The sequence below is a fragment of the Chlorocebus sabaeus genome, chromosome 20 (assembly GCF_047675955.1).
Source record: "Chlorocebus sabaeus isolate Y175 chromosome 20, mChlSab1.0.hap1, whole genome shotgun sequence".
Lineage (NCBI taxonomy): Eukaryota > Metazoa > Chordata > Mammalia > Primates > Cercopithecidae > Chlorocebus > Chlorocebus sabaeus.
The window spans coordinates 123,346,710-123,360,761 of NC_132923.1; the positions used below are offsets into that span (position 1 = coordinate 123,346,710).

Consider the following 14,052-nt stretch of genomic DNA (forward strand, 5'->3'; position numbering starts at 1 on the left):
CTTATCTACCAATGACCTGGAAACCCCCTCCCCACTTCCAGTTGTCCTGCTTTTGCTATGAGTTGTCTCGCCTTTCTGGACAAAACCAGCGTTCATCTTACATATATCAATTGATGTCTCATGTCTCCCTAAAATGTACAAAACCAAACTGTGCCTGGACTACCTTGAGCACGTGTCGTCAGGACCTGCTGAGGCTGTGTCATGGGTGCACGTCCTTAACTTTGGTGAAATAAACTTCCTCAATTGACTGAGACCTGTTTCAGATTTTTGGGGTTCACAAAGCATATGCTAAATGAGCCCGATTTAGGAAAAATTGGCAAAACACAAAAGGCTACAAAGAAAAGCAAAGCTGCTGTTTGATCCCTCCTCACTGCTGCAGAAAGACCCAGAAAGACCGCAGAAAGATTATAGGCGGTGGCTCACGCCTATAATCACAGCACTTTGGGAGGCCAAGGCGGGTGGATCACCTGAGGTCAGGAGTTCGACACCATCCTGGCCAACATAGTGAAACCCCATCTCTACAAAAGAAATACAAAAATTAGCCAGGCGTGGTGATGGGTGCCTGTAATCCCAGCTGCTGGGGAGGCTGAGGCAGGAGATTCACTTGGGCCTGGAGGTGGAGGTTGCAGTGAGCAGAGATTGTGCCATTGCACTCCAGCCTGGGTGACAGAGAGAGACACTGTCTCAAAAAAAAAAAAAAAAAGTAATCAAGCCTTCACTTAGGCTAATCTGTTCCCTTGTATCTTCCATGCCATAGGTCATAGCTCTGTCCTGAGGCCACACATTGGGTCCTGAATTGGGGGAAAACATGATAAGCATTTGGGGACAATGACACCCTCATATTGCCCCCTGCCCATCCCGTCTCTTCCTGTGCACACAACCTCACACTCTCCAGGTTAAAAAGATCTTCCTCCTCTTAAGGAAAAGGGCTGCGCACTGGGGCTGCTCCTGCATGGGCCGACGGCATCCACTGGGGACCCAGGGAGGGATGGTGTTCAGAAGAGACAGACATACCAGAGAATAGGCCTCATGTCAAGAAGAGGGGATGGAGCCCCTGAGGAGCTGTACCCAGCCCGGGCCCCATCTAGTTGGCAGGAATGGTGAAACTAGAGTCCCCTCCCAACCACTGGCTCAGCAGGTGCAGCGTGGAGCACATACCTGTTCCCAGCTTACACACGCATGGAAAAGCACACGCGTGCTCCACCAGGAGCAGTGAGTAGGTGTATGATGTTGGAAAGGGCAGGGTAGGGGGAAGCTGGAATAAGCAAACAAAGCTGATCCTGGCCATCCAAGGTACAGCTTTTCAGCAGCGCTGATGGCACCTTCCGCCACTCCCTTCCTTCTTCACATCCCTCCTGCCTGAGGATCCTGCTCCCTGCAGGTGCCTTCACAGGAATGCTGTGCCGCAAGATTTAGATTTGACCTTCAGGAGCAGCAGGGGCTGTGCAGAACAGATGTACCTGGAGCTGGTGCTAGATAAACCCACCTAGAATGCCTGGCTCGGAAGGACCATGTGAAGAAATGATTGGCCCTTTCCCAGCACAATGAATGGGAAATGGGGACGGCCCCCGATCGAGTCGCCCAGCATCATCTCTACCTATGTCCTGCTTGGACAACAACCTCTCCCTCAAGTCCACAGCTTCAGGATGGCGCAGTGGGCAGCACCAAGTCACAGAAATCAGCCTCTTTGGTTTCATATTAGGTGTGCATCATTAAAGATCTAAATACAAAGCAAACAAACCAGAAGGGGAAAGATTGCCCATGCTTGCCCTCTGCCTACAAATCCTCCCCATGCCTCTCTTCCATGTGGCTGTGCCCAGAAGACAAAGGGCACATTGGTAAAAATGTAATTTCCACAAGACAGTGGAATCCAGCCGAGCAGGCCTCAGGGTAGCTGGTTTGCACCTGGATCCCTACCTGTGCCGGAAGGGCCTTGCTCTTGGACACTCTCCGAGTTTCTCCTATCCTGCTTTCCAAGCAGGAGCCCTGCGGTGTCTCCTAATTTAGAGGAGATGGACCTGGAGCGGCATCAGGCAAACCACAGAGCCTTAAGAGGCCTTGGACCACAGACGGCTGCAGCCATTGGAGGGTGCTCCACTGGGATCTGAGCATGGGGCATCTTCCACCTTCAAGAACCAGACCAGTGGTTTGCTCCACCATTTGTGACCTCAGGGGAGGTCAATCCATTTGAGCCTGTTTCCTCTTCCATAAATATAGGAGCAATAATGGAGCCCACCTCCAAGGGGGTTGCCTAAGGCAAACACATCCAGTGCAAGGCACATGGTGTGTATCCAGTAAGATTGATCTGTCATTGCTTCTTGACACAGCCATGCCACTCCCTCAGCAAATGATCATACTGTGAGCAAACACGTACCAAACTGTCAGTGTCTGTGTGAAAACAGAAGTAACCTAAATTCTGCCTATGTTATGTACCCCCACAAACATCACCATTAAAGGTAATGTAGAAGTAATAATCATCTTAAAGTTTAAAAGCCCAGTGTGATTAACATCATAACTAACACTTTACAGTTCCGAAGCCAGGCACTAAGTGTTTTGACGTAACAAACAATTTTCCTAATAACCCTATGAGGAAGGAACTATGATCATGCCCACTTTACAGATAAGAAAACTGAGGCATGCGGAGGTTCAACAAGTTCTTGAGGTCACACAGCCCGTTGATGCCACAGTCAGTTGCTAATATTTATATCATAAAAACCTGAGGGATTATGCACTAAAGGGTCCATCAGGCCAGGCGTGGTGGCTCACGCCTGTAATCCCAGCACTTTGGGAGGCCAAGGTGGGTGGATCATCTGAGGTCAGGAGTTTGAGACCAGCCTGGCCAACATGGTGACACCTAGTCTCTACTAAAAATACAAAATTAGCTGGGCATGGTGGCAGGCACCTGTAATCCCAGCTACTTGGGAGGCTGAGGCAGGAGAATTGCTTGAACCTGGGAGGAGGAGGTTGCAGTGAGCCGAGATCGCACCACTGCACTCCAGCCTGGACAACAAGAAGGAAACTCCATCAAAAAAAAAAAAAAGCCATCAGGGGCAGGATTTCTTTGCATTTTCTCTATTTTTATGGCGTTAATAACCATGTACATTTTCTAATTAGAAAATAAAAAGTTTTGTGTTTAAGCAATCACACGCAAGAATTTCCCCATGCCTCAGTGTTGAGGTAGGATACACATGTTATGAGTTCTTTAGGGCACACCCCAGGCCTAAGAGGTCACAGAGGGAGAGGCGGCTTCTAGTGGAGGCCTCCCTGTCCTGGGCTTCAGGGTGGGCATTGGTGTGTGCCAGGCCCCTGCCTCCCCTCCACTCTCAGCCTCAGCCTTCTGCTGCTAGCATCTAATGGCACTTGGGTGAGACAAACATATATAGACCACTCCAGTGCCCAAATTTCCACAACGGCTGGTTTGGAAGTGCTCGCCCAGCATGGCCCTGGGAAGGGGCAGGGAACCAAAGCTGCAGATGCCCAAAAATGATGTTATTTTGCGAAATCCTACTAGTTGATGCCAAAATCAGTCTACTTGTTTGCCTTTCTGTCATGCAATCTTTCACATCTGATGGCAAGAAAGGGAGGCTGCGTATTTTAAAAAAAATTTTTTTTTAAATTTTATGCATCACAAGGATCAGAGCCACAATCCCAAGATGTAGGCAGGCGCCAAGAGCCACTTGAACACTCTTTAGAGTCCCCGGGGCCCCACTTGACATTTGGCGACCTTCACATCCAAGGCGTGAGCTGCTGTTAAGAGCAGAGGAAGCCGCTGCCTGGCTGCCGGGCAGAGGGCCAGGACTGGCTGAGAGCTTTCAGAGTGACCAGCTGGAACCCCTCAAGATGACCAAGAAGAGAAGGGCATCGTTGAGGGTCCTGGCCCTCTGAATAGGGTTGCCAGATTTAGCAAATAACAAAACAGAATTCTCAGTTCCATTTGAATTTCAAATAAACAACCTTTTTTATTTTTTATTTTTAGTATACATATGTCCCATACAATACTGGGGACATATTTGTACTTTAAAAACTATTTGTTATCTGAAATTCAAATTGAACTGGGCATCCCATACCCCACCTCTGAAGCAGTGATGTTTAAAACAAAATTTCCCTCATTTTTCCCCCTGGCCCTGAAGGTGGACAAGAGAGACCCACAAAGAGAAACAGGCCATGGTTGAGAATTGGACAGAGTGCTCTGCCCATCCTGGAAGCTGCAAACCAGCTACCTTCATACAACTGCATTGGATCCCCGAGTCAGCAAGGGCTCCTCCGAGGTCGATTTCTCTGAGGGAAGACTCCCAGTGTACCCCATAATGAATCCCGAGGACCTACTGACAGGTAGGTCCCCAGTGACAGGTGCCGGGTGCTGTCACTGGCACCAGATACAGCATTGAACAAGACAGATGTGGTCCCTCTGCTCTCATGGGACCGACATTCAGGAGAAGCCGGGAGACCAGAAAGTCTCAGGTAATGATAAGTGGGAAGAATAAACCAATAGGCCCAAATGAGACGTGATGAGCTACTTTGAACTCTGTGTTCAGGGAAGGACGCTGAGAAGAGAACATTCAAGCTGAAAGCCACGTGACTAAGCAGGGACAGTCATTGCAGGCAGAGGAATTAGTTTGTGCAAAGGCCCTGTGGCAGAAGACAGCTTATGTAGCCCAGGAGCAGAAAGATGACTACTGAGACTGCAATGAAGAGGGCAATGGGGGTGGGGGGAAGGGTGCAGGGTGAGGCTAGGGGCACATCTAAACCAGAAAGGGCGGTTGAATTTTATTCTAAGTGCATGGGAAGGCTTTGGAGCATCTTTAGAATGATTTGATTGGATTCAGAGATATGCACACAGCCCAAAGAAACACACAGCATCCTAAGCTGCCAGGACCAGAACTGGGGGCAGACAAGTAAGGTGGTCAGGGTGGGAAATGCAAGGAGACCCTCAATCTCAGATCTGTCTATGTGCTGACTTTTCCTGGCCCTCAGTCCCCTCTCCCAAACCCTGCACAGAAGCCACCTGATGACTGAATCACATGACCAGTCTCACCCTCTCAGCAAACCCGCCCTCCCTGTCTCACCTGCTCTGGACTAGGAAGAAGGATCAGGAGGGCATGGGAGAGCTTTACTCTGCACCCAGCCCATCGAGGACCAGCTGAAGGTCTCGTTTGCTATGGGTTGGCCCCCTGGCCCCTCCCCACCAGCCTATTGTAACGAAGGAGAGACTCCAGGCCAGGCTCTCATCTTGGGCACAGGCTTCCTAGAGCTGGGGGTCAGCAGTTCTGTCTTCTCAGCCGAGCCGTGGCCAGCCGTGGCCAGCAAAGCTGTCAGGACAGTTTGAGTTTCTGGTCCTCCAGCCCAGCGGACTCTCACCCTCAGCTGGGCACCCCATCTCACATCACTGCATCTCGCCCCTTATTGCACGCCAGAGGGGGACCCCAAGCCTGCCTCTTTGAAGCAGGGAGCTCAGGGACTGCTTCCCACCCCCTCAGCTGAGCAGCTTTGTGGCCCCCAAGGCTCCTTATACCTTCAGCCATAATCAGGAGCACTGGGCTCACCTACTTGACCTACCCCTGCCTGGGCAAAAGCCGGATGTCCTGGGGCCTGGACTTGAGGGAGGTCCCCATCTGCTGGTGAGAGGTGGCATCACAGCCTCAGGTGAGCTGCCCCGCTCCCACCTGCGGTACCCAAGAAGCCTCTGTCCCAGCCACAGCTGATGTGTTTGGTGAGCTGTGTGTGTGGCCTCCTCGGGTTCCCTTGGTGGACATACGCATAGTCCTGGTCACTCAGCAGGTTGCCAAATCCCAGACCTCACCGAAGTACTAGATCCTCCATTGCAATCCCCACTGGGTTCCCTCTAACCTGACCCAAGGAAGTCAAGGCTGTCCGCATTCTGGGTGCTGCTACCGCAGAGGTGTGTGGGGGCTCCCTGTTTCCTGACCCCGTCTCAGTACCGCTGTCCCGTTTCTCCACTGAAGACAGGTGGTCAGGTTCAGCAGGCTCTGTGAGGCACCTGGAAGGTGGGCATTGCCAGAGCCAGTCCTCCCCTCTCCTAGGAGTAGCCCAGTGCAATGTTCTAAAGAGTCACCAGAGATGCTGTTGACTGCAAACTCCAGAGCCTCTGGCAACCTCGATTTGTTGTTCTGCTGGAGGCTGGAATGCTGTTTTCAATCATTGCTATGGCCATAATCCTCAAACAGCGGGCATTCGACTTGGTGGGACATGCCAAGCTTGTTGACAACAACCCGAACCCCATTCTGATTCAACACCTGCTGGGGTGGAAACCAAGAATCTCTCATTTAACAATAGGACCAGGTGATTCCAGAAACAGGTAAGTTTACTTACCCTAAAGAGACCCAGTAGTAGGTAATTTTATCCTCACTGAAACGTAGGAAGGTGGAAGTGACTACCATCCCCCTGTACAAACAAGGAACCAAGCTGAGACCAACGACCAGCCCAGGGTCATAGCCAGTATGGAGCAGAGCTGAGATTAACCTGGGGATGATGCTCCAACACCTTTTAAACCTGTGTGTCTTGTATGGGTACAAATCTGAGCAAAGCAAAAGCCCAAGGAGCTGATTGCTATACCCTGGGAGTCAGGGACTGACCTCTGTTATAATGTTTCCACTTTTAAGGTGGCTTGAGATCATGAGGAATTGCTAAAACAGTGGTAAAGGGCGCAGCGAGGGACAAGGATGGGTGAGTAGGACATCTTGGCTTTGGGGCCCTGAAAGTCCTGCGTCCAATACCTGGCCCACATCTACCAGCTATGTGACCCGGTCAAATCATCGAACCTCTCTGAGCCTCACATTTTTCATCTGTAAAACAGTTATTGAATACTCACTCACACTGCTGGGTTGTGAGATGAGAGGGGATGTGCAGAAAATACCTGGCACATCACAGTGCTCAGTAAAGGGCGCCTGTATGAGAATAGCAGCCCTGGTCTTGGAGGCAAAGGCTGGCTTGGGTCCGGGTTGATGCTGAGTAGGTGTGACCTGGAAGAGTCACCCAGTTCACTGAGCGACATCAGTGCAGAACAGACATTAGACCCGCCCTGCCCACCTTAAAGCCCGTTGGAAGAATGGGATGGAATTATGTGTGAGAATATCTAATGAAGCTGAAAAGTAGTCCACTGATGGATGTCATCATTTTCATTTTAATTCCAGGCTACTTGCCATACTAAGAAAACCTCTCTTCCCTTCATGAATCTTTCTAAAGCCTAATGTGGAGGTTAGGTGGGGAGACCTCATTGGGATCTGGGTCCCCTGGGCCCCCTCCTCCTTCAGAAAGCTTTCCCGGATGCCCCAGGCTGGATTTGAGGTCCCATTGCTATGCTCTCTCTCAGTGCATCCAGGATTGGCCTCCACACTTTTCATTCCCTTAAATTCTTTACTTTCTCTTCCATCTACTCACCCCACCTCCCCCAGCCATCACCACCCTCTGTGAGTTCCCCCTTAGCAAGGCCCGTGTGAAATTCATCTCTGTCTGCCCAGACTAGGGGACCAGCCAGTGCTGATGAGTTGCATGCCTGGACTTCACCTCACTGGGAGTCTACTCTGTTTACTTTCTAGATACCTGTCCTTCAAAGAGTGGATCGTTCAATGTATGTGTCAACTTGAATTGACCCCGGGGTACCCAGATTAAATGTTATTTCTGAGTGTATCTGTGAGGGTGTTTCCAGATGAGATTTGCATTTAAGTCTGTGGACTCAGTAGATGGCCCTCCCCAGTGTGGGTGGCATCGTCCAATCCATTAAGGACCCGGAGAGAGCAAAAAGTGTAAGGAGTAACTCACCCCTTTTCCCCTGCCCCACTGTTGAGCTGGGACATCTCATCTCATCTTCTCCTGCCCTCAGACGGGGATTTATATCAACTCCCCTGGTTCTCAGACCTTTGGACTTGGACTCAGTTATACCACTGGCTTTCCTGGGTCTCCAGCTTGCAGACAGCAGATCTGGGGACTTCTCAGCCTTCACAATCATGTGAGCCAATTCATCATAATAAATCATATATATATATCCTTCTGGTTCTGTTTCTCTGGAGAACTCTAACACATTGCCTCTTCTCTTTTTTAGAGGAAGTGTTTAAGTGAAAAGCTAGAACTTTGGGTTCTTCCTCCTACTTTTCTGCAATATTTGGATGTGGACAAAGATCATTTTGGGGTCTCCTTCCACCCAAACCCAAGAATACACTTGTCTTTCACTCCCCATCAGAATCCCCTGTACCCATCCCCATCCTCTTGGGACTCAGATATCTAACTCTGCCAGGATTTGTCATCAGAGGGATGGTTATTCCTTCAAAGAATTCATTTACATTCACACCCAGTAGGGTGGCTAAATTTTTAAAAAGACAGTGCCAAGTGCTGACAAGAATGTGGGGAAACTGGAATCCTTATGGGTGGGGATGTGAAATAGTGCAGCTACTTTGGAAAACAGTTTGCCAGTTCCTCAAAATGTGAAATATAGAGTTGCCATATGACCCAGTTCCCTCCTAGCTATATATCCAAGAAGATCTATGTCCACACAAAAACCGTCACATGAATGTTCATAGCAGCAACATTCTTAATAGCCAAAAAGCAGAACCAGCCCCAAAGCAAATCACCTGAAGAATGAGTGAGTGAAATATGGTCTATTCCTACAATGGAACATTTGGCCATAAAAAGGAATGAAGTACTAACATGCGCTGCAACCTAGACAAACCTTGAAAACATTATGCTAAGTAAAAGACGCCAGTCACAAAAGACCACATATTATCTAGTTCAGTTCGACTTCTATGAAGTGTCCAGAACAGATAAATCTATAGGAACACAAAGTAGTTCTGTGGTTGCCTAAGGGTAGGGGCTGTGGGAGAAATGGGGAGTAACTGCTAATGGGCCTGTGGTTGCTTTTTAGGGGTGATGGAAATGTTCTGAAATTGATTGTGGAGATGGCTGCATGACACTGAATATACTAAAAGCTGCTGATGTGTATGCTTAAGTGGGTAAGTGGTATGATCTGTGGATTAGCTCTCAATAAAGCTGTTTAAAGACGAGAATATATTTGCAATCAAAAGAGGTCTTTCTGGTCTTAGTGATGTGGTTCAACTCACTGGCTGGCAGGTGGCAGAGTAGCCTCACTTACCAGGTGGGATGTTTCCAGAGGAGCTTCCTTGAGCCCTTGGTTCCTCCTGTTGCTGGGAGGGAGCATTCAGGGACCCGCACCCCACTCCCACTGAAACCACCACCACAGAAGACAGAGCACAGAAAGCAAAATGATCACTCCCACGCTTATTCCTCACAATCGCTCTTCACACTTTTATTGTTATTTCTCTTCACATGGCAGATACAGAGCTGTCGTCTTGAAGACCACCACTGACCAGGAAACGCCACTTTTACAAAGCCATCCCCCCTTTTCAGGATTGGAACAGTTTTCCTGACCATCTGGGAGCATTGAAGGGTGACCAGCACATGTGCACATGCAAAAAAGGAGTGACCCCAAGGCCTCAGCCACACTTCCCAGCGCTCACCATGGGCTGCAGGTGACTTGCCAGGTTTGGGGTTTGTGAGCTTTCCTCGCTGCTGAAGGGGGAGCCCCTCAAGAACTGAGAGGCCGGGGTATGGCTCATGAGTGTTGACATTTACGGGACAAAAGCGTATCATTAGGATAAGGAACAGCCACAGCACTTCATGCTTGTGAGGGTTAACTGTAGGAGCCAGTGAAAGGATTACAGTTTATGAAAATTTAAAGCAAACAACGGTTTTTAGCTGGGTGGGAAACAGGAAAACTGTGATGTCGGCCAATGATCACCATTTTTCTGCCCATGTGAGGGTCCGCATGAGACCCTTTTTCTAGATCCTTATCAGACCCCATACTGCAGCCGATTGACTGACTCATTAAATAACACAAGTTATAAAACTTTAAAAATGGGGCATTTACAGTCAGGGACATAAATACGTGCTTTTAAAAGTGTCTACATACATATTTACAGAGTTGCAAGATCAACCATAGTAGCCCTGAAAAAAAAAATCCCTTTATTGTGTGACAAATCGTGCTCATCAGAGCTCCCTCCTCCCACTGTGGGTTGGATAGCTCACTATTGAAATTGGAGCTGAGAAAACAGCACCCAAATGGTCTCAGACATCCTCGTCTGGGGTCTGCCCCAAAGGCACAAAACCCAAGAACCTCACTGAACTGGGTTCGAACGCCAAGCTCAGCTCACCCGTTTCTCCGAGACATGGACTGACTGTCCTCCAGACAGCAGAAGTCAGCCCCGTCCGCCCCTGGCAGGATGGCCTCCGAAATCTCTTCTTCCCCCTGTGCTTTTTAATCTTCCCATTTTTTTTTTTTTTTTCATTTCCCAATTTCTTTGCTTCCTATTGCAGCTAATTTGAGAAGCTCAGACACTAAAGGTGTTCGTGGTCCCGCCAAGTGTGGCAATGAAGGGCACAGGAGATCCCTCCCCTCCATACACCATCCCCGTTCCCTGCCCTTCCCAAGGGAGGAAATAGATCTGTAAGTGGGGACAAAGTCTTTCTCCCAGGTGCACCTGATTTGAGGTTCTCTGCAAAGACTCAAGAGCGATGGACTGATGAGAATTTCAAGTCTGGAAATGACTCAAGAGTCAGAAACTCAAGACACCTTAGGCAAGGAAGGGGATTTTCCATGTGCCGGGGCCAAGGGGAATGTTCAGGCTTGGCTCCAACGTGTCAATATGCTATGGATTCCCAGAGATGTTACGGGAGAGGGAAGGTGGGGAGACAGGGGTGGTGCTGAAGGGGAACTCGGCCTCCTCCTGAAGGCCTTCCTAAGGCTGACCCCTGGGTCAGACAAAAGTCCCCATAATGGCAAAAGACAACGCAAGAAGCTAAAAGCAGGGTCAAGGAGCTCTTGAAAAATTGCATAGTAGGAGAGGCCCCACCCCAACAGGAAGGCTGAGCTGCAAAACACGGTCCCAAGAGCTGCATCCAAGTATCATCCCAAAGGACAGCGTGGAGTCGGCTGCCTTCCTGCCGCCTCGGGGTTCAGGACCCTTGTTTGAAGACCACTCGCGCACCCGCACGAGAACCCCTGAACACACACGCACGCACACATGCATGCACGCATACATGCACGCACGCACATGCACTCCCTTTCTCTCGCAGGCTCACACAACTGGGATAGGTCGGTACTCCCTGCAGGGCAGACTGCCAGTCCCTTTGGCTTCACTGATTCCAGGTCACTTCAGGTACTGAGGAGAAAAAGAAAATAAAAATAATAACAGTGAGCACATATTCAGTGCCGATCACGGTAGTCCATGCGTTATTGCGCTTAATTTTGTAATTAAACTGTTTATTGAAACATACCATACATACAGCAAAAAGCGCAGCTTGATGAATTTTCACAGTGAATACACCTGCAGAGCTGGCACCCAGATGAAGAACCAGAACATGACAGTTGCTCATCAGCCCCCAACCTGTGACCCCTTTAAGGATACATGAACCCTCCTGCCCTCTGGAAGAACCACTGTCCTCACCTCTAACACCGTAGACTGATTTCACCCATTTTTTAAGTTAAATAAATAGGGTCAATCAATACATCTCCTCCTGTGTCTGGCTTTTTCCACTGAGTGTTTGTGAGAGTCACCCATTCTGCACGTGTGGTTGATGTTTTCAACCTTGTTGTTGTGTAGTGTGCTACTATAGAAATACACCACCTCTATCCATCTACTCCTCTGCTGATCCACTACTGGGAACTTCCAGTTTGGTGCCATGTGAGTCATGCTGCTAGAACATTCTTGTATGTGTCTAGAAGACAAGTATGGTACATATATGTATGCATTTCTGCTGAGCAGAAGTGCTGGGTTGTAGGACGTTCATAGATAACATATCAGCATTCTCGCAGTTGTTTCCTGGTGCACGTGGGTACATATCTACTGAATGTGTCCCCAGCAGTGGGACTGCTGGGTCCTGAGGTACCCACGTGTTCAGCATCAGTCGACACTGCCAAACAGTCTTCCAAAGTGATGGTACTCCCGCTTATTTTCCTTTGGATGTTCACAACAACCCTCATGGCAGGCAGCACAGATCCCCATTTTATATGAAAGAAATGGAGGCTCAGAGAGGAGCAATAACTTTTACAAGTCTGCCGATGATGAGCAGCAGAGGTGAGGCCTGAACCCAGGTCAGGCTCATTCACTCCAGCATCTGTGTGCTCTTCCAGTCAGGAGGGGATGGCTGTTCCCGCATGCTTCCTCCGCAGAAACCACATTTACAGTGCTTAGTCCAGAGCTGAAAATATGGGTGAACCCTTAGTAATGTTCACTAAAGACCAGGCGCGGTGGCTCACACCTGTAATCCTAGCACTTTGGGAGGCTGAGGTGGGCAGATCATTGGAGGTCAGGAGTTCGAGACCAGCCTGGCCAACATGGTGAAACCCCGACTCTACTAAAAATACAAAACTTAGCCAGGTGTGGTGGTGGGTGCCTGTAATCCCAGCTACTCAGGAGGCTGAGGCAGGAGAACCCCTTGAACCCGGGAGACGGAGGTTGCAGTGAGCCAAGACTGCACCACTGCACTCCAGCCTGGGCGACAGAGTGAGACCCTGTCTCAAAATAAATAAATAAGTAATGTTCACTGCATTGGTTTGAAGTGGCTGGGCCAAATTCAGGGATACAGTTCTCTTGCCCAGTGAACCTGGTCACTACTGCTAAAAATAACTACTGCTATTATTATTACTACAGTTCATAATGTCACATTTCAATAATAATAAAACCAGTTGTTCATGGAAGGCTTACTGCATACCAGGCACTTTGCTAAGGGCTTTTCATTCAGTCGCTATGCAATCCTCTCAACAAACCCACGACAGAGGTATTATTATTATTAACCCATTTCACAGATGCGTGAATTGAAACACAAAGGAGTGAAGTAGCCGCTGAAGGCATAGCCCCAGACACTGTGCACCTAACCACTACGCTATGTTCATTTCAATTCCCTGAAATGTCTCGATGGGGCTGGAAAGGGCTGTTTGCAGGGAGTGGGACACTGTGCACCTAACCACTATGCTGTGTTCATTTCAATTCCCTGAAATGTCTCCATGGGACTGGAAAGGGTTGTTTGTGGGGAGTGGACTGTGCACCTAACCACTATGCTGTGTTCATTTCAATTCCCTGAAATGTCTCCATGGGACTGGAAAGGGTTGTTTGTGGGGAGTGGGATGTCTTCAAGAGAGGGCGTGTCCCTTCCCAGAGGACGCCCGTTTATGCAGCAGACTGGCCTGTCTGCCTGTGCCCATGAGCCAGGGCAGGGGGAAGAAAAGGAAGCAGAGGCGGGGCCAGCTCTGGAGTGGCTGCATTCCCTTGGCCTGGCGTAGCCAGCAAGTGTGGGGCTCCCCTGGGCCACGTGGGATCCATTAAAGAAGCCATCTTGCCAGTCCCCCACCGAGAGGGCAGCCCTCTGGGGAGGTCACAGCTGCAGGAGCTGGCGGCTGGACCTGAGGTGGAGGGGAGCTCTCATACAAGGGAGATGGGCCAGGATGGGCAACCTCCACATACCCCACTCCCAGGAGCCCAGAAGAGAGCCCATGTCAGAAATCCTGCCCACAGAGGGCCCTGGGGCTGCCGGTCTTAGCCAAAGGAACAGCAACAGTCGAGAGAAGGATCACAATGGTGGCCAGACAAGTGAGAGGCTGTCCCTTCCCTGGGCCTCTCGCTGAACCCCTGGGGTGGGAAAGACGCGGGGTAAAGACAGGATGTGCAAAGGAAGCCTCCCTATAGACTAGGCAGTGCGGCACTTTTCTGCACTTAAAAGTGAACAGAAACCTCTGGGCTTTGTGTGAGCCACAGTAAAGGGGGTGCCGCAGAGACTGGTGAAAGGCAGTGCTGGCCAGAAATCCCACTTCTCCGTGTTCATTCTTCCTGCATTCAGACCGTCCGGGAGACGCGTGACGAAGCCTTGAATTCGGAATGGGCAAGAGCAGGCAAAGCAGCCAAGGCCGTGGGTCCTTCAAGAAGGTCAATCTTTTCTCTGAACAAAACCCACACGCGCACACAGTTTTGCATGAAGGAGGCACGGTCCACTTAAAAGTCCAGGATCGGTCCTGGGAATCAGGAGACC

General features: G+C 49.7%; 1 protein-coding gene across 7 annotated transcripts in view; it reads right to left on the bottom strand.

The window, feature by feature from the left end:
• Window positions 1-9,256: 9,256 nt before the first annotated feature.
• The window catches only part of PRDM2 (PR/SET domain 2), a 129,371-nt gene continuing 124,575 nt past the window's right edge, over window positions 9,257-14,052 (bottom strand). For 5 of the 7 annotated variants that reach the window (XM_073007827.1, XM_007980475.3, XM_073007824.1 and 2 more), the window contains one exon: window positions 9,257-11,189. In XM_073007827.1, the coding sequence (XP_072863928.1) occupies window positions 11,164-11,189 (26 nt within the window). In that variant the 3' untranslated portion in view covers window positions 9,257-11,163. The remainder of the gene's footprint in view (window positions 11,190-14,052) is intronic. The other 2 variants (XM_073007826.1, XM_073007825.1) reach the window with 1 other exon arrangement.